At 37.9% G+C, this 20,684-nt stretch overlaps 1 protein-coding gene across 3 annotated transcripts in view; it reads left to right on the top strand.

Annotated features, from left to right (window-relative positions):
- mdga2a (MAM domain containing glycosylphosphatidylinositol anchor 2a) overlaps positions 1–20,684 on the top strand; it is a 177,812-nt gene that overhangs the window by 141,687 nt on the left and 15,441 nt on the right. For all 3 annotated transcript variants that reach the window (XM_066673053.1, XM_066673061.1, XM_066673069.1), the window contains 2 exons: positions 6,006–6,154; positions 16,913–17,090. In XM_066673053.1, coding sequence (XP_066529150.1) covers positions 6,006–6,154; positions 16,913–17,090 — 327 coding nt within the window. The remainder of the gene's footprint in view (positions 1–6,005; positions 6,155–16,912; positions 17,091–20,684) is intronic.

Below are 20,684 nucleotides of genomic sequence, written 5' to 3' on the forward strand. Positions count from 1 at the left end.
TTAAAAACTTACTCCAGAGTATGACAGTAGCTAGTGCACTCTTTGAAAGTAATCAAAATAAATGAGAATGTTGGCAATTTCATTTTCATCTGAGAGATTTCCATACCAGTTGGCCCCAATCTGGCAGATGCTTCACTGGATTGAAGCACAAAGCGTGTTTAGAAGATGCTTGACATAATCATTCAATAACACTGCAAGTAAACACAATATAAGATGTAAAATACACTATGCCTGTCCTTTAGAGCTTTGCATAGGGCCTAGTCCATTCTTTTCCTTCACACATGCTAGTTCTTCCCAGGGGTCATTAGGTAGGCACCTTCCTTCATTAGTGTTTCACAGAATTAAGACCAAGACAAATGGGTCCGACAGTGAGGTCTGGTGTCTATAATTCTGTGAAATAATTCACTTTTAAACTATATGATATTTTTTTCAGAACATTTATGATAAGACCTTCAGTAATTTGAGAGCACTAAAAGTTTTGCAGAATAAAAACTCTTTAACTGAAATTCTAGGCACAAACACAAAGTAATGGCTGTATGTTTTTTGCAGAGAATCAATATTTGTCAATTATTGCAAACAGTCACCTTCATAAAGTGATGGCACTATATATTCTGCAGAGAAACACTTACGTTACAGATTTCTTTTTATTTACTACAAATAATCATCTTTGATCACAGACCAAACGGTTATATTGTTCTTAAATCTGATATACATTATTCGTTAAGATAAACCTGTCCTGGCCTATAGTAAATACACACTTGGTGTATTCACCTCTGAAAATCAGTGCGACGCAATGAAGAAAGTAACATAATAATATAGTTTACTGGGCAATTACAGCCTGCCGTAAAGCCTGTAATTGGTTTGTGTTTTCACTCTGCTAACAAGCTGATTAATGGTTCAGTTTGATCCAGACAGAGACCATCTCTTTTGATTGGGCCAAATTTTGGTCCTTTGGTCAGTGCTGTGGTTGGAGGCACCTTTCACACATGCTAATATGGTTTGGACCAAACTGAAAAGTTCAAAAGTCTACACCAAACAAGGTAGGTGCAAAAGCACCCTTAGTCATTTGAATCTGGGAGTACATGTGAAACTTGAACCATTCTTATATTTCTGTCTCACCTCAGCACTCATCATTTCATTCCAGTTATTATTTCCCCTATCCTTTGGTGCCCCCGGTCATGTATTACATACCCCACAAATATCTGCAGTTAAGTCCCAGAATTAAATGTTTGCCCAAATCCCCTAAGGATACTTATGATGATGCTAAGAATGGCTAGATGTCCTCTTAATGGGCAACCGAATGATTTCAGTGTCTATGCTTCAGGTTTCTCCTAATTCAAAGCTGTCCTTATGTCCAATTTAGATATGGTATTGTTGTATGCAACATATTTCCCTCAATATATCCAAATATGATGGTCGGAAAGAGGAATGAACTGTGTAGTGTGATATATTTTGTAACACTTTGTATGAATCCTGTAATCATAATGCATTATTAATGCATTTATAATACATTATATGACATACATAATACATTATAATGACAACTATAGGCCTGTATATTTACATATAAATAGACATACTTTATAAAGTGTCATGAAGGTATCTATGAGTGTGCAACTTCATAAAGACAGGTGTTATCATGCAGAGCCTGATCCACCACCACTCAAGTCTCCCAGATGGTGGATACTGCTCTGCTCCGTCAATCAACACACACCAGACGCACAGAAAAACACCCCCAAACAAAAAAGCAACACCACCCACTCCCCATAACACACACCGATGACACAAAACCCCAAAACGAACATAGGGAGAAAGCTGTGCATGCCAGGATTTTCCCTTGTGAGAACACCGCCCTGCCAAGGTTCCAGCACTGCTACGTTAAGTGCATTGTTCTTATGAATGTATATTATAGTGCATTGTAACACCTGCAATTATAGTGTTATGTATTTATATCTATTTATGAGTAATTATAGAGACGTATAAGCAGTCATTATAAGGTATTATGTATGTCATATAATGTATTGTAAATATATAATGCACGACAAATACAGGAATCATAGGAAGTATTACTATATATTCAAATACCAGTGATATGGCATTGGGGACATTTCACAACACCATGACATACAGATGTCAGAAATTTCTACATATTTTTGCCTAGCCATTCCAGTGACATCTGCAAAACATTCATTGAGGTTGACCAACAGGACAACGGAGTGTACAGAATGTCTTTGAAGGATAAACAGCCCAAAATGCCCTCTCTGTGACACCCAGTAACATGTCCACAATAATTTCTTCCTCTTCTGTCCAGGGAACAAAATTGCCAGCATCACAAACAGCATTTTTATAGCCATGACTGCTATGAGTGTCATGATCCGCCTCCAGAAGAAAATATGTATAATATATAGCTTGTGCAAGAACGCAAACAATGACTTGTCTGTGTCGAGCATGTAATGGTTCTCCCGACCACAATACGACACAAATTTATGGCAGTATTAGTTCCTAATCTGACATAGTGACCAACTTGAAAGACAAAAATGTTGTGTCACTTGGTTTTCACACTAATCAAATCAAATCATATTTTATTTGTATAGAGCTTTAAACAACTGATGTCACAGCATCTTCACAGAATTACTGTCCAGAGCCACATTGGTCTTTCTCTGGGGACTGATGCCTAGATCTGATTTAATTGCCTCCCAGCAATGTGAGAAGTGGACTGAAACATGTAAGGTAATATGGGATTTATTTGCATGGTTAGCCCTGTTTGGTAAAATGCCTATTTGGCAATTAGTCTATCCTTTAGTTTAAGACACAAACCTCTCGGAATTTGATTTGATGTGTAAAGTCATTCTTTCCGTAGCCCCACCTGTCTGCTAATGATGTTTGTCTTTAGCTGAAAAAAATGTTAGGTGATTTTATTTACAAAGTGTGTATTAGAGGAAATAGTTTTTTGGCATTCCCTTATAAAGGACAATGTAGCTCAGTAAAGTATGCTTAAAATTGTGTTATATTGTGCAAAATTAGTCAGAGAAAACTAGGGTTAGGAAATTCTGTTGAAATACTGGCAGAACTTGGAAGAATGTACTGATAGTTGGACTACATAATAAACATCATGGGTCCTGCATCAAACAGCATGTGCCTTGCAAACAGAGCGAGTAGACCGACAAATGAAAAGGGGCAGGGAATGATTTTCCTCATTTGCTGCAAACCATTCTCGGGGTCCTGGCCAGGGCCTGAAGGAGTACCCATAATTAATTTACAGCACATACATATTCAGGTATCTGACCTACTAAGGGGATTGAGACTGTGTTCAAATCATCCATCTTGACAGCACAAGGAGTTGCTGCTGAAAATATGTGGCTTGGACAAAGCACTAATCAGCACTAAAAAGCACTAATGGATAAGCTCAAACATTTAAAATGGAACCAAAAAAAGGTGAATAAGTATGGAAGCAAATCTGTCTCATCAGACTTTGAAATATTACCACCTTTGAATTTGTAGCACTGAATTTTTTTGCACTGAAATTATGCACCTGAATATTTTTGCACTGAAATTATGCATCTGAATATAATTACTCTTGAATAGAACACATTTTCACTGTTATTATTCAAGGTTAATAAATTCAGATAAAAAAAATTCAACCTCAAAAAAATTCAAACAATATATTTCGAAGTTGCTCAAATTCAGTAGACGAAATTCAGATACCGATATACAAGTTACACAAAATTCAGATACACATCCGGGACACCAAGGATGAGCAATCGATTAATTTGGATTTTCTTTTTCACCATAAATGCTGCACTTGTTGCATTCTGTTGCCGCTAGATGGCAAAATATGAACACGCTTCTGTTCCCATGATGGCGGCGACCTCTGCCGCTTCTGATCCCTTGATGGCGGCGTCCCTGTACCTGTGTCTGCCCTTGTCTTTGTCCCTGTCCCTGTCACTGTGTTTGTGTCAGTCCCTGTGAAAGCCCTGGTCCCTGTTCCCCTGCCAAGTCCTGTCCAGTCCCCATTCCAGTCTATGTTCCAGGTTGGTATCTCGCTTCCTGTTTCCAGTCCAATTTAGTCTCCTGTCTCTGTTCCTGTTTAGTCCCCAGTTCAGTCTTCTGTCCCCACTTCTGTCTTGTCTCAGTTTCCGTCCCCTGTCATGGCCCAAGTTCAGCCTCAAGTCTCTTCTCCTTTCCTGTCTCAAGTCCAGTCCCCTGTCCATTCCCAGTACCCAGTCCTGTCACCTGTCCTGTCTCCATTCCAGTCCCCAGTCTCTAATCATGTCTAGTCTCCATTCCCATCCAGTGTCCAGTCCAGTGTCAAGCACCTTGTCCTGTCCCCTGTCCAGTAACCTGCTCCTGTCCAGTCTTCCATTTCTAATCCTGTTCAGTCCAATGTCCAGCACCCTATCTTGTCCTCTGTCCAGTCACATGTGCCTACTCTTGCCCTGTCTCCAGTCCAGTCTCCGGTTCTGTCCTCTGTCTTGTCCCGAGTCCCGTCTCCTATTTCTAGTCCTGTCCAGTGTCTGTTTCAGTCTAGTCTCTTGTCCACTGTTCAATCTCGCTTCCAGTCTTTTGTTCAGTCCCCTGTCTGGTCTCCTGTTTCCGGTCCTGTCAAGTCCCCAGCTCCATTTCCTGTGTCTGTTCCTGTCTTGTCCTGTCACCCGTTGGTTCGTTCTGTCTTGTTTTGCTCTCTCCTGCGCCAGCTCCTGGGGGGTCTAGGAATTGCACGTTCATGAGGGGGCATCTGTCACACCCTTGTCATGTCTGTTTTCCCCGCCATGTGCTCTCTTAGCACGTGGCTCTGTTTGTTATTGTTCGTGTCTCCGCCCTTGTCCAGCCTTCGTTCCTCCTCCTCGTCAGTGTCCTCGTCTGTGTTATTTGTAATCCTGCCCCTTTGTTATCTTTTCCAGGTGTCCCTTGTCTGTGTTATGTATTTAAGTCCCCATGTGTCACTTCCTGTTTGTCTGTCATTCGTTTCCTATGTAATGTTGTTACCAAGTCTGTCTGTCTTCGTCGTTTCCTCTGTTCGTTTCCCGTGTGATGTTGCCCAGTCTAGTCTGTCTTTTTTTGCTAGTACTCATTTCGTTTCCTATGTCATGTTTCTTAGTCGAGTCTGTCTGTCTTTGTTTTGTTATATCCTTATTGTAAATAAAGTTCGATGAGTTTTGAGCGTGTGCGTCCACCTCCATCAGTCTGCCCCGTGACCCTGACAGAAATATATTGTTTGAATTTACTTTGAGCTTGATTATTTTTATTTGAATTTACTAACCTTGAATAAAAACGGTGAAAACATGTTCTTGAAAATTCATGAATTCTATTCAAGACCAATTATATTCAGATGCATAATTTCAATGCAAAAATATTCAGTGCTACAAATTCAAAGGTAGTAATATTTCAAAGTCTGATGAGACAGATTTGTTTCCATAAATTAGGAGCCAATAAGTAATAAATAAATGTATATGTTGCATGAAATTGGTGATTGAAGTTAGTACTGCTGGTAGTATTGCCATAATAGTAGCAGTGCAGAGGCAATGCAGTGAAGCTCTTCACTCATTTCACTTTAACATGAGTTAAATTGTAAATTACACTCAATAAGAATATTTGCAGAATGCTGTCAATGTCAATGTAACCTGCCTGACCATGGTCAAGGGGGCCAATGTACATAAAGTGTTACAATAAACCCATTTAAACCCACTTTTTCAAAATAATCCATTGTGGGTCTGAAAAAAAGTTTTATGTTTATTTAATTTTATGTCCATTATTAATTATTTTACAAAACAGCTTCTATTACTTTTTTCATGATTGTTTATGTCATTCAATTTGTACAGTGGGTATTTTTTTTTTTTACTTTAGGAATGCCAACAGAAATAAGGTATAGCATACACAGAAATAGTGTCTGGACATCCAGCAACACAAAATGGCTTGTCCAAGCAGCCATGGTATAAAAATATACTAGACACTTTATATGCCAATCTTGTTTTATGGTAAATAAGGGTGATGGTCTTTTTTTCCAGGCAAGGCCTTTGCTCCGGAATTCTACTACGACACATACAGTGCCCTGTGGCAGAACAAGCCAAGTGTGTATGGTTTCAAACTGCAGTGGACACAGATGAACCCCAGTGCAGTGGATCGTATCATGGCCTATCGCCTTGGTATCAAGCAGGTTAGTAAGTCATTTATTTTATCTATGGTTTCTATAATTAACTAACCTGCTTTGGTAAAGTTACAAGGTTCTGCCAAATAGTCAGTCACACTTTTATCATTTATAATCTACTGTTAAAAGTAATTCATTATATGTGTGTGAAATTATACCACTTCTGGTGTCATGACATTCAGGTATGGCCACAGATATATCATAGATTAAATGTGTCAAGTCTGTACACTATAAAGCAGGAGACACTGTTAGATAAGGAATTGTAAAGTTTACAGTGCTCAACTTACTGACTGTTTATGAGGTAAGTTCCACCTTTCAGTAAAAAGAGTCAGTCAATGCTTAAAGTGGGACAAACAGTGATGCCAGACTCCAGCACTCGAACACAGGCTGAGTGCTAAGCAAAACTTAGTGTTGTCTGTTATACGAATATATCAGAATATTTTTGTTATAAGCACATTTGCCAGTGTATTTAACATTTAAATATTATATATTTTACAGTGAAGAGATGTAAAAAAAATTATTTTGGCTCACCTCAACTAATTTTCTTTCAATAGGTAAGTGAATGTTGTATTAATCTGAACTGCTGAAATAAAGACACATTTCAATATATAAACAATATATTTGAACAAATGTTTTGTAAATGTGCATCGCCATTATTTAGTGTATTCAATGTTGAGTACATTAACAAGTCCAAATAATATCATAAATGCTGTAGGGCAATCAGCCCTTCCAGAGCAAGAGTACACAGCAGTAAAGCTTTCAAAAGGTTACTCCTCATCTCTGGCATCTGTTATTTCCAGGATGGCCATATTGATTCCTGTAAAAGAACTCTCTTTCCTGGACAAGAAACGATACAAGCATCAACATCACTTCTCCAGGGGCCTCATTTATAACACTCTGTGTGGATTCTGGAGTAAAAGTGTGCATGCGCACAATAGCCAGAATATAGCATGCACCCAAAAAGTCAGACATATAAAACCATGCTTATGACCACCTGAATGCTGTTTTCTCTGTATAAATAACAGTCTCCATCAGACCCTCACACACACACACCATCAAACCCTCTCACACACACACACAAACACTCTCACATACACACCATCAAACTCCCTCACATACACACCATCAAACTCTCTCACACACACACCATCATACGCTCTCACACACACACAAACACTCTCACATACACCCCATCAAACCCTCTTAAATACACACCATCAAACCTTCACACACACACACGCAAACACTCTCACATACACACCATCAAACTCTCTTAAATACACCCCATCAAACCTTCACACGCACACACGCAAACACTCTCACATACACACCATCAAACCCTCTCTCACACACACGCAAACACACTATCAAACCCTCTCACACACACACCATCCATCCCTCTCTCACACACACGCAAACACACTATCAAACCCTCACACACACACCATCAAACCCTCTCTCTCACACACACACACACACACACACACTATCAAACCCTCTCTCACACACACACAAACACTCTCGCATAAACACCATCAAACCCTCTCTCTCTCACACACACACACACACACACACACACACACACCATCAAACCCTCTCACATACACAACATCAAACACTCTCACATACACACCATCCAACTCGCACATACACGCCATCAATCTCACACACACTATCAAACCCTCTCACACACCCCATCAAACTCTCTTTTACATACACCCCATCAAACTCCCTCACACCATCAAAATCCCTCACACACCATCAAACTCCCTCACACACCATCAAACTCTCTCACACACACTATCAGACTCTCTCACACTAGGGAATAAAAGAGACTTTGATAGTAAGTTTACATGAGTTTGACAGTCAATGAGAGAGACTTGGATGGTAAGTGTGTGAGAGTTTGATTATCGTGTTTTCAGATTGGCCTAATTTTCTGTTTCTTATTCACTTATAGTCAAATATGCCCCGCCCCTTTTCCTGAATGGAAAACCCAGCAGGTCACATTAACTGTCCAGACCCAGATTAACGAGGCTATGGACCTCTTAACAAATATAATAAATTCACAAAATGACATCAACACTGGCAGGTGTGTTGCGACATTGGCAAAAACCTGCAGCCAAAGCAAATGGTAGATTGATGCACTCAGGCTCTCAAGCTCAATCACCATTAAAATGTTACTCTGCATGTTGTGTGCAAACATTTGCAAAAAAAAAAGAAGTCTCCAAAACTAAATTCCCAAATTTTACATAGCACAACTAAGGACATCATCAGATAAGAACTTAATCCATTTCAGGGTCCCGGATCTAAAAACATATATTAAATAATTATTTTGCTTTCGATTCTTAAGTTAGTGACTACAAACGTGAAGGTTTATATTTACTAAGATGATAAAGACAATATAAATGGTTCAGGATGCAGTGTTTAAAAATTTTAATACACTTTTCTTTTTTTTTTTTTGCAATGCAATGTTGGATGCAATAATGAGCCTGTTTCTGAATTTGCGGTTGAGCTAAAACTTATGAACTTTTTAATAAAAGAGTCTAGAACTCCTCATTTGAAATATGTGTTGAAACTATACTGTGTAATGTACAAATGAAGAATCGATTTCTAATCTAATTTCCAGCAAGCAGGTTGAATTACATCAATATCTAGATTAATTTATTAGTATCCACAGGCACATATCAACATTTCCAAGCTTAATGAAAGAACAAAAAAGAAAATGCCCATTGTTACAGTGAGCGTGTGTTGGACGCAAGTGCATATATATAGTTCACTTGAAAGGGAAGTGCTTGTGCATACTTTTTTCAAATTTTTATTGTAATATTGTATTCACAAAATATATTTTCACATTCAGATGACTCACTGTTGTATGAACTCTGGGCTGACACTGCTGTCTGATAAATGTTTAATGTACATATCTGCCCACATGTAATGCATGCATATTTATAAGCATAGCCTAAGACTGAATCTACCTAGATTAGCACTGAAGAAAAGTTTTACATGTGTTTCTGCAGAGTTGTAGATACTAGAAATAAAATTAAATTAATGCAAACATGTTAGTCCAGGTGCTTAGATACCAGTATGACTTTGATATAATTATGCATCCCAAGTGGATATGTAAATATAGTGGATACAGTAGCTATTTTTATTTCTGATATAGTGATACATGTAATTGACATCATTTCCTTATTCTGGACTTATATTGTGCCTAGTCTTGTGTTACTGACTCAAACCCTCCAGTTTTAACCAAGCTACAGTTTTGTAACAATTAGACAACGTCTAACGAAAGCCATGTTCTCGCCCTGTTCTTAACCCTGTTTTATATGGATAAGATTTCTTGGCAATAAAATAATTATGAACATAAAGAGAAACCATTGATTTACATTCCATATCAGTAATAAGTGGGCAATAATATGGGTTTTAATGCTTAATTCTGATTTGTTATGGAACATCTATTTATTAATTGTACCTGAATTATTAATATAAAAATAATTCAGGTACAATTATTACCTAATTATTACCTAACTATTACCTAATTTTTTTTGTAGTTAGTGTTAACCTGAAGTGTTCTTAATATAAAATACTCATTCACTAGTTTTTGCATTGTTTGCAATAAATTGTATATATAAATAGCTAGGTATAGTCTGATATATACAGATAGTACTGCTCTCACATCTGCTGATAACATTTTATTATAGATGAATGTTGTACCTGAGCAGGGAGATGAGACCCTCTCATCAGTTCTCACTGGTCTGAGCTTTAACCACACAGGTAATTAAACCCAAATCAGCATTTCTTAGTGAGCTGTGCTTTAATCCAAGAAGCATATCAAACCTTAGTCTTGTGCATAGACAGCAGCTGCTTTACCCATATTACCAACCTCATGCTACACCAACTGCCCTCAGAATTCTGAGAGCTGATTTTATCATTTAAAGTGAAATACATGACTTTGTAAAACACTATGTAACCAATTAATTTGTATTTTACATTTATTTGCACTGTACTTTTAATGTTTAACTCTCTGTAGATCACACTGTATCTGAAATTATTAAGATATAATATGTCAGACTCTTATACTTCTTCACTTTGACACCCTATCCTAAAGAACTGCAGAAGTTAAAGACAAATATTGAGTTGATAATTCATCCTTAGAAATGCCTTAGAAGTAACCAAACAGCACAGAGAAGGTTACTATCTAAACAAAACTGCCAAATTATTACGCAGAATGCAAATACTTCTTAATATTTGCATCATCACACAAGCTCTGTGTGCACTGAAGACATGGCAGGGTTCAAAATGCATGAGAGTCATGACTTCATAACACACAAAACCAACAAAACCTTCACATCATGACAGCATCCCCACTTCTAGACTCTTTTACATATGTTGACTTTTTCAAGAAGGTGAATTTGAGATTAGATGAGTGTGTTCCATCACTCCAAGAACTCAGTTTCACTTCTTTACAGCACAGTGCTTGAGGGTCTTTATATGCCTCTAACCTACATGTAGCATTGAGCAAAATGATCTCCTATGCAGCTGTTCCAAAAATTCCCATTATGATTAGCAGTAGGGCGGCACGGTGGCACAGCAGGTAGTGTCGCAGTCACACAGCTTCAGGGACCTGAAGGTTGCAGGTTCGAGTCCCGCTCCAGGTGACTGTCTGTGAGGAGTTGGTGTGTTCTCCCCGTGTCTACATGGGTTTCCTCCGGGTGCTCTGGTTTCCTCCCACAATCCAAAAACACACGTTTGTTAGGTGGATTGGAGACTCAAAAGTGTCCAAATATGTGCGTGTGTGTGTGTGTTGCCCTGTGAAGGACTGGCGCCCCCTCCAGGGTGTATTCCCACCTTGCGCCAATGATTCCAGGTAGGCTCTGGACCCACCGCGACCCTGAACTGGATAAGCGGTTACAGATAATGAATGAATGTTTCACGGTTTATACAGTGTTGACAAAACGTCTGTGCACAATTGATGACATAAATGTTTGTTTAAGTGTAGTGCATGTGTAATTCTGAAGGCCAAACCTTTCATCTCCACTGTAAAAAAAAAAAAGAAGGAAGAGCAGGTGAGTATTGGAACTATTGTTCCCTTGAGCCTGTTGACTTGAATTCACATTTGTGGAGCAGAATACATGTTTATATGGCAGAGCTGATATAAAAAGGCTTTAGCGTTCTCGTACTCGCCATTGTGGTCTAAGTCTGCGTGTTAGCAGTTATTGCGTTGAGTTCTGTCACAATTTCCTTCACAGTTTCACAGTTCAGCTAAAGCATCAGATTGTGTGGCTGTTTAAAATGGCATCACACCTGGTGATTTATTTCTTGTCAGCTTCTCATTGCTTGTGGGCTGACACCCACTGGTGCTCAAAATCAACGTGATGTACATAAGTATAATCACAAATTACTCACAATGTCCTAGATATCCATAGTCAATTAGGTTCACATGGTCTTTGTCTCTGTTTTCTGTCTCATTTGCATATTTTCTCTTTCTCTCTGTTCTTTTTTCTGCTAAATGTGTTTTTAAAAAAATCTAACATGCCTGTATCGTTTGAAATGATGTGTTCAGAACAGTGGCAAACATTTATAACTGAAGTATATTGACTCTGGGAATTTGAAAAGCATTTATGTTGTACTCCATATTTGGAGTCCTTACTGTGTTTATGTTCTTTTCTAATGTGTAGAATGAAACAAGCTTGAAAATGTGTAGATTTGATGTAGTTTGTGAAAATAATTCTTGCATTGGACCCTTTGAAATCAGGCCCATGGGGCAGCTGTGGCCTATTCATTAGAGAAGCCTGTTTGGGACTGAAAGGTCACTGGTTCAAGCCCTACAACTGGCAGGGAAACCGAGGCTGGTGGGAGTGAAGGAGCAGGATTGTCCTCCTCCCACGTTACATGGCTAAGGTGCCCTTAAGCAAGGCACCTAACTCTCAGCAGGCACTGGGCCTCTAACTCACTGCCCCTAATGTACGGCATACATTAGGGCATATTCACTGCCGCAGATGGGTTCAATGCAGAAGATGTATTGTATATTGCAGAATGACAAAGAAATGCCCTTTTGTTTTAAATGCATATTTTTTTTCTCTTATTCTGATTAAACATACAGTGAGCCTTTATTAGTACACACCCTTTTGTGATGAACAGCAGCAACCTTGAGAAAACAAGAATATAAGGACATCGGCCAAAGCCTCAGAAAGTGTCACTGTGGTGACTTTCACTTTGATAGCGTTAAATATATTGGATCAGAACAAAGTGATGCACAGATTATTCAGTAACAGTTCTCTAAGGAATTCCTGACTGAAATTTCCTATTGAGTTATGAAAGTGTTTACATGGAAATCAGAAAAAAAAAACAATGTGATAGTGCACTACTTATGGGGCTTCTCCACTGCACTGATACCACTCTACCTTTCTACTACTCATCTCTACTCTGCTCTTTTGCTATCCCATTAGGCAAATCTTGTCCCTGGTCCTTGGAAGACCTCCAGCACAATCTCAACACTTATGCAGTCTCCAAGCTACAGTAGCAACAACATTTGTTTTTATCTAGTCTTGCATTGCCAGACCCTCTAGGGAGAGTCTGGTACCTTTCTCCACTTAATGTGGCCAAGAACCACCTACTACTGCAGGAAAAGAGATTGGAACTCCCAAAAAAAAACAATCACAACTCTGCTATTTTGGCATGATGTGTAGTAGGAGGATTCACATTGAATCAGTACCAGAGCTAGTACAAAATAACACCTGGAAGTACGTATATGTGGATTTACAGATAGCCAATCACAATGCAACTTGTAGAATCCTGACAGCTTAATTCACTGAAACCATAAGATCCTCCATCTACTGAGGGGGGTGGAAAATCTGTGATTGAGACTAGTTTTTATCTGACTCAAAAAGTCAGCTTTTACGGTGTTTTTTTAAGAGGTTCAAACGCTCTTTGGATTGGTTGCCAGTTAAAAACTGCAGTGAGAGCTAGACGGTGTAACAAGGAAAAAAAAACTCCACTGCTATGTCTGAATTGGGTTGTTCAGGCCCAAAAAAAACAACACAAATACATGATGAGTGAACAACGCTTAACATTACTGCCACTATTTTTGTGGTTTCCAAAGTATGTGGTTCCTGTTAGAGATGGTGATTTCCGACATCACCAGCTACATTTCGGGATTTTATAGTGGAAAACAACCATTGACCAACAGAGTAGAGCTGAGTAGAGTGGTATAGATTTGAGTGGAACAGGTACCATGCAGTGAAAAAGTACCATTAATAACCAGACGTATAATAATCAGAAGTAAACATTAAAATACTTGCTTATTGGGAACAACACAGCAAACTTTCCTGTAATATCCAGGACGAAAGTACTAAGCATTAACTAATCTTCTTGTGCTCTATTGTGACCTTGTTTTCAAACCATTATAGCTAAAATTTAAAGCAAAACAACTTTGCATTCTGCTGCTCTAGGAAAGGAATTCTTCATGGCACCTGGCACTACAGAGAAATAGAGAGAGTGGAGAGAAACTTTGAGTCCAAAACAAGAGTTGGGGCAGAAAACTAATTAACAGCTCTGTCCAGAGGGAAGGAACTGCCATAATAAGATAAGGTTTACAGGAGAACCAAGATTACTCATAGGTTAGCTGTGTGTGTGTGTAGTTGTGTTATGTGCCTGGAGTGACTGCTAGTCATGTCTTCTGTTCTGCTGTTCTGCTGCACCCTCCTTTCTTTGTAAATAAACTAAACTGCAGTCTGTGTTGCACACTTCCTCTTCCATGTTTTCCCTTTTCGTTAACTTTTTGGAGCTGATTTGCTGTTCCCCCGCTGTACTTATATATTATGGTGTCTTAGCTGGTCATCTGTAGCCTTGTGAAGCATTCCAGATTTTGTGTATGTGTGTGTGGGGAGCTGCCACTACTTAGCGTTTTGAAATTTCAGGGCACACCATACACAAGTGTAATTTTTGTTGAGAAGAGCATATGAAGCCTGCAGGGTGTTATTAATTAAGGGAGAGACTGCAAACCCAATGCCTGAGTACTGACACTGAGGTTTGTGGATTTCCTAAAATGTACGGCCAGTAACTGACTGTATGGCCAGGGCTCTGCTATCATCGGGGCTTTGCCCAGTAGTTCAGCAGGGTTCACATATCAAGCATGGAGGGTAGCCCCGCCTTCTGCTAATCAGCATATATTTGCATGTTGTTCAGGTAGTGGGTCCGTGTACCTTTCTTTTATTGGTTTTCCATTTTGAATCCTGCAATAGAAAAGAATGTAGTTTTTCTTTTTTTTTTCTTTTCTTCCAACGCATCAAAACACAAATACAGGGAATACTGGAATCGGATATATTTTTTATTTTAGTTCACTATAAATTGATTTTATTTTTATTTTTTCTTAATACCTAACAGGAATATAACAGATATACCTATCACATCAAACTTACTTATATTAGCCTTAGAACATCCTCTCTGGACAACCATGTCCCCAATGTGCACAGAAATCTCAGCATTGGTTCCCCATCCTTGACCATATTTCTAATTAATTAGATTAATTAAATTAATTAAATTCTTCATTCAAAATATATTGCAGGATTAGAAATGGAAAACCAATTAACGAAAGGTGCATGGAATGGGGTTCATTTTCGATTTGACAGTGAAAACACCTCCAGAGCTGAAAAAGGAAACTTAAACCTTCATTTTGGCTTTTATTTTTCCATTTTTCATTTTAATTTTAATTATGTTCTATTTGTTGCATAATGCAGTTGAAAATGAAAAGCTAAATCCTGTTTATGAAGAAAAACAAAGCCAAAGTGACGTTTGAATATTTTTTTCCTCATTTTAGATTTGACCAAGAAATACCAGCATAGTTTTGAAATGAAATGACAAAAAGCATTTTTAATTTTAATTTTAATTTTGCCAGTTCTGACCCTTGACAGAGTGAAAAATGAAATTGCGAATGAAGTTATTTAATTTAATTCCCTAATTCAGAGGACTATTAGAACTTGTATTTATTTTGTAATATTATAAAATATTACATACTCATGTAAGTACAGTCTCAAGTCTGGGGAAGGGAAAACATAGATACAAACCAAAGAGCATGGAGGAGAAAAGGGGAAAATAAAATAATAAAAAAAAAAAACAGAATAACACTTGTAGGTAAGTACACCATATTTCTAGTTGTATAGCTCAGTTTCTGTCATTGTCCTTTGCAAGCTTTGTGTATTCCAATGTGTGATTTTGTGGGCTTTTTAAGTGTCTATGCTGGCTCTGGGTTATTGTTTTTGTTTTTCCATTGAAATATAGTCCATTAATCGGTTTTTCCAGTGATTAATGCTTATGTTATATTTTGTTTTCCAGTTTGTGAGTATGGGTTTCTTGGCGATGGTTATCATTTTGAGAAACATTCTATTGTCTTTTGTCATGTTTGTTGATGATATGTCTCCTAGTAAATAGAGTAATATTGATGGTTGAATGTAGCTGACAAATGCGTGGGATAGGAAGGTGATGATTTCTTGCCAAAACTGATAAACGGGTGTTCAGTGCCACATGGCATGGAAATAGCTGTCATTTGTGTTTTGGGTGTATTGTGTACATATTGCTGTGTTTGTGAATACTATTTTAAACGTTTTGTGTATGGTGTAGTGCATTCTGTGAATGACTTTATCCAGAATAAGTTGTAGGTTGGTGCTCTTGATCAAGTGGTGATTATTATTGCATGTCCGAATCCAGCAGTCTGCATCAGGGGATAAGTCTTACTCCCATTTTCTGATTGGTATGGTGATTGTGAGATCTGAATATAGTAGTTTTTTAGTAGAGTAGATGTTAATAAATCATGAGATGGGAATTGGTAAACTATAATATTTTATTTTGTAAAATGTAACTCATAAGCATGCCATGATGCCCAAATGATGCCCAATGGACTAGTAAAAAGAATGTTGCACTTTTATTACTGTGAGGCTTCCAAACCCCTCTCAATAACGGGTGGGGCATGCATTCCACAAATCACTAGTTTACTAGGGACTAGTTTGTGCTCAAACATTTGTGTGATTTTGTATATTACGCAAAATAGCTCAAAATCTAAGTAGGTGGAGCTTACTGGTTCTTAAGGCTTTTTTGTAGGGTCTGACATGAGGAATCGGGGGAAAAATTGTCTCTATGTCACACAGAGATATTGTCTTCAACACGTTTTGCTTTGCTATAGTGCCACCATCAGGCTGATCAGGCTGTTTTTTTTTTTTTTTTGGCACCGGTGTAGCCCTTACAGGCCTTACAGATTGGGCCGCCCACTGTGTTTCAATGGAGAAAAAGAAAAAGAAGAAGAAGAAAAATAGGGCTACAACACTTTGTAATAGGGCTTTGGTGCTTGGACCCCTAATAATAATAATAATAATAATAATAATAATAATATATATATATATATATATATATATATATATGGTTGTATTTTGAGTTACTGCTTTTTATTTGTAACTTTTTTTTCCACGGTCTCTGTGTTCCTTTGTATTATATATATATATATATTTTATATTATAATTTATTAATAACCTAAGCTCAACTTAAAATTGCTTTTAGAGTTCAGAAATATACTTGATATACTTGAGAAATATACATTTGTCTAAGTTGCCTGTCTATTGTGTTTATTTTAGAGAAGGTGCAGTCACATACATTTTTTTTTTAACAGTTTGAGGTTAGAATATGTAGCGTTCTGCCTCATGTCTGCTCTATGACATGCCACCTTGGTTTTGTGCAACTGAAAAGAATTGAAAAGAGACCTTTTTTCTCCCTCCACAGACAGGGCAGCAGAGATGGTGGGAACAAGAAATCACAATGGACACTTCCATTCAGAAGGGGGAGCTCCTCACATATAACCTGACGAAACTGGTGAAACCTGAGGCCTACCAGGTTCGACTCACCCCTATCACCCGCTTTGGAGAGGGTGACTCTGCTGAGAGGATTATCCGCTATAGTGGTGGGTAGAAAGGCTCAAAATATTTGGAAAATATAACATGGTTACCAGCAGTTTTCTGTGTTCTTACTAAGAAATTACATCACCACACTTACAATCTCATTCATCCATCTCATTCCACAGTTTTTGATTTGTGATGTGAGACATGGGTGAAGACTCCCTGCCTCTAGTTTGATATTGCTTTTCAACAACAGTTCAACAAGTTACATTTGTTAGATTTGTTACTATTAATTCACAACAGAATGTAGTGTATTTGTGTACTTAATAATTTATTTGGCTTCATTCATACAAATAGAAATGTGCATTTCCTGAAGGAAATATTAGTGCATGCAAAGAAAATTAATAAATAAAGAAAGAAAATATTAAAAAGTTTGTATTGAACATACACATCTAGATAATTAGAAGTAGAATAAATAAAGAATAAATCTGTAATCACAGCACAAGTAAAGTGGAGTGATGACAAATGTCCATTAACATGGCTGAAGTAATTTTTTTATTTTAATTTACCGTTCCATCTTAAATGGTACTCTAAATTTAGACGTGTACTGTTGCTCAATGTGTTGTTTATTTTCCCAGTTTTATTTACCTATCCCTGTGTTAAACACAAGGTCTGCAGCAATATTTAAGGAGGATAGGCTTGAATGTTTGAATGAGATTCTAACAACAGCTTCATACAACTGACTGCAAGAGCCTGATTTTACTGGCTGCTGGCTTTCCAGTGAAATACAACCATCAGTCATTTTTTTCACCTATTTATTCTACCCTCTCAGTCGATGAAGAGCATTTGCGATCCAGTATGACTTCCAGTTCTGAGCTGGGAGGGAGGCAGGGTGAAGGGAGGGTAGTATTTGTTTGGATCCTGGTGCTCTAGTGTTACCCCTGGTGGCAAAATATCAGATAATGCTTAGGTCTGGAACCTACCCAGAATCACTGGGTGCAAGGCGGGAACACACCCACACGCCATTGTAGTGAAAGGTGAATATTTCTCTCATAAGAAATATCACTTTTGGGAGTTTGATTTTCAGAAATATAGCCTGGTCACTTTCAGGATCTCCCCAGTGTCCATGAGCCTTAGATTCACCCACAAGACAAACACTCTTCATTGTTGCCTAAAAATCTGGCTAAGGGTTTATAAAAATTACACATCAGTCTCTATTTATGACACAAGGTCTCCAGGGGTCAACAAATGAATGGAGCCCCAAAAGAAGAAAAGCCAGAGACACTCAAGAAACTTATTCCCTCTGTAAAACTGCATAATCAAAAGCTGTTCAAACCATGGAATTAAACCTTCCTTAATTCCCATTGGTTTATAAAAGTATTCTCAAGTTTCGCATGGTATAAAGTGTTGTAATGAGGTGTATTTTTGACCCATGTGCCATGTTTTTATCTTGTATTTTTGAGGCAAGACTGTTAGATCATGATTTGTTTGAGACACGCTACTCTCCCTCAGCCAGAGGGAGAGGCAGATACTCCACGACTCCTGAACAGAGAATGCATTTCTTATTGGTCATGGTCAAGGAATTCTCACTTTCTGGTCAGATTCAATTTCAGGACCAAGAGCCCTTCAGCAGATCATTCCAGATCAAAACAGGAACACACCCTTGAGGGGGTGCCAGTTCTTCACAGGGCAACACACACTCACACATTCACTCACACACTTACACCCTATGGACACTTTTGAGTTGCTAATCCACCTACCAACGTGTGTTTTTGGACCGTGGGAGGAAACCGGAGCACCAGGAGGAAACCGGAGCACCAGGAGGAAACCCGCGCAGACACGGGGAAAACACACTACACTCCTCACAGACTTGGGCGGGAGTTGAAACCTTGAGCATTGTGTCTGTAACACTACCTGCTGCACCACCATTCCGCTACACCAGTCTTTTGAGTAGCCAATCCACCTACCAACGTGTGTAATTTCAAAATATAAAAATAAGTGCAAAGAAAAAATTTAAAGAAATGTTGACATCTTTTTTTATTAATGAATAGAGAACACAGATACCACTTTAAAGAAAGCCCATCAGAGATGTCCATCTTTTGCCTTTTGTGAAGAGCTTTTAGCTGCACATTGAGGGGCACATTGAGTGTCTCAAATCATTCTCCATTCCCAACATAGTGGACTAACATGTAAGTCACAACTGTCGGTTTAAACCCAAAATGTTTAAAATTAAGTCAGGCAGCCATGGTTCAATATGAATATGTTATGTTTGAAATATAATGCAATGTTTAGCTGGTTAAAACCAAGTTACTACTTATGGTGCTTTACAAAGGGTACATAAGGAAATTTGAGATTGAAATTTGAGTTGCAGCTTGACCAAACACACTGAGCTAGATAAAGACTCTTTTGGACAGAAGCGAGTTTATTCAGTAGATTAGCGGTGTAGGTAGTTTACTCAGCAGGTTAATGATATTGTAATAGTGAGCTAAGGCTGGTCCAGTCTGGGCAGTGAGTGCAGTGCTGTAAAGTTGCTATTGTGACGTAGCAGAAAGCTACTTGTTGAGGAATTATAATTTGGTGGAAGGATTTACCAATTTTATAAACATATTTGATGCCACTCTAGGTCATCTGTTATCATGAAATAACAGCACAGCTGAGAGGGACTACAGCACCACATCACAGCCATGCTTTTATTTCATGATAACACACTCCCTATCATGTTCTACTGCTTATATAAGTATATATAAATGAAATTTCAAATTAGACAAAGAATCAGTTGGTGTTAGAATATGCACTGGCTACTTCACAATCCATAAATCAATTAGTTGGACCCATTGCAACCTGTTCAGACTTATGGAATAATATCATTGTTTTTTAAATATATATGTAATAACCATATCTCCTAAACATGGAAGCTTGGAAGCTGTTATAATGGGTTGACATGGGTCTAAATATGGAAAATTTTAAATAACAAAACAAGAGAGTTACTTCCTACGGTATCCCAGCCATTGCATGGATGTGTTGAAATTCAACATTGAGTTTAATGTAGTGAAATATTGACAAGCCAAATTAAGTACTGGATAAGAAATACAATTAACGCAAGGCTACAATAAATAGAGAATGGATTTGTGAAAAAAAAATACACACTTTGACATAATTTGTCAAATACTGGTGTGGCGTAGTTAGTAACAATGTTGCCCACAACAGGGCTGACTAAGGTTAATTTATTTTCGTATCATTTATTTTCAGTTTGGACAGAAACACCATGTCAATAGAAGTCTTTAGACAAGGACCCTAACGTTCCTTTGTGACATGATTTAACTTCATATGTTGTTCTGGGCGGGACCATTAGGATGTGTCATGCATGTATATGTCAATCTGTGATATGCTTTTTTAGACATTGTATACAAAATACTCAATATGTCAATGTCAGTAATATTTGATAGGAACGGAATCTTTCTCAACATTTTCTGACCTGACGATTCTGCTTTTATTCACAGCAGAGGTTGTATTTATTTATTTACAGGTCTGTATATTGCCATCAAGTTTTAAAGGCTGTGCATCAGCAATTTTTCTTCATAAAGAAACACTACGTAATATTTTACCTTAAAATTACAGTTTCAAAATCATTGTGATGCCTCACTGACCTGTAATAGATA

This window comes from Hoplias malabaricus, chromosome 1 (genome assembly GCF_029633855.1).
Source record: "Hoplias malabaricus isolate fHopMal1 chromosome 1, fHopMal1.hap1, whole genome shotgun sequence".
Lineage (NCBI taxonomy): Eukaryota > Metazoa > Chordata > Actinopteri > Characiformes > Erythrinidae > Hoplias > Hoplias malabaricus.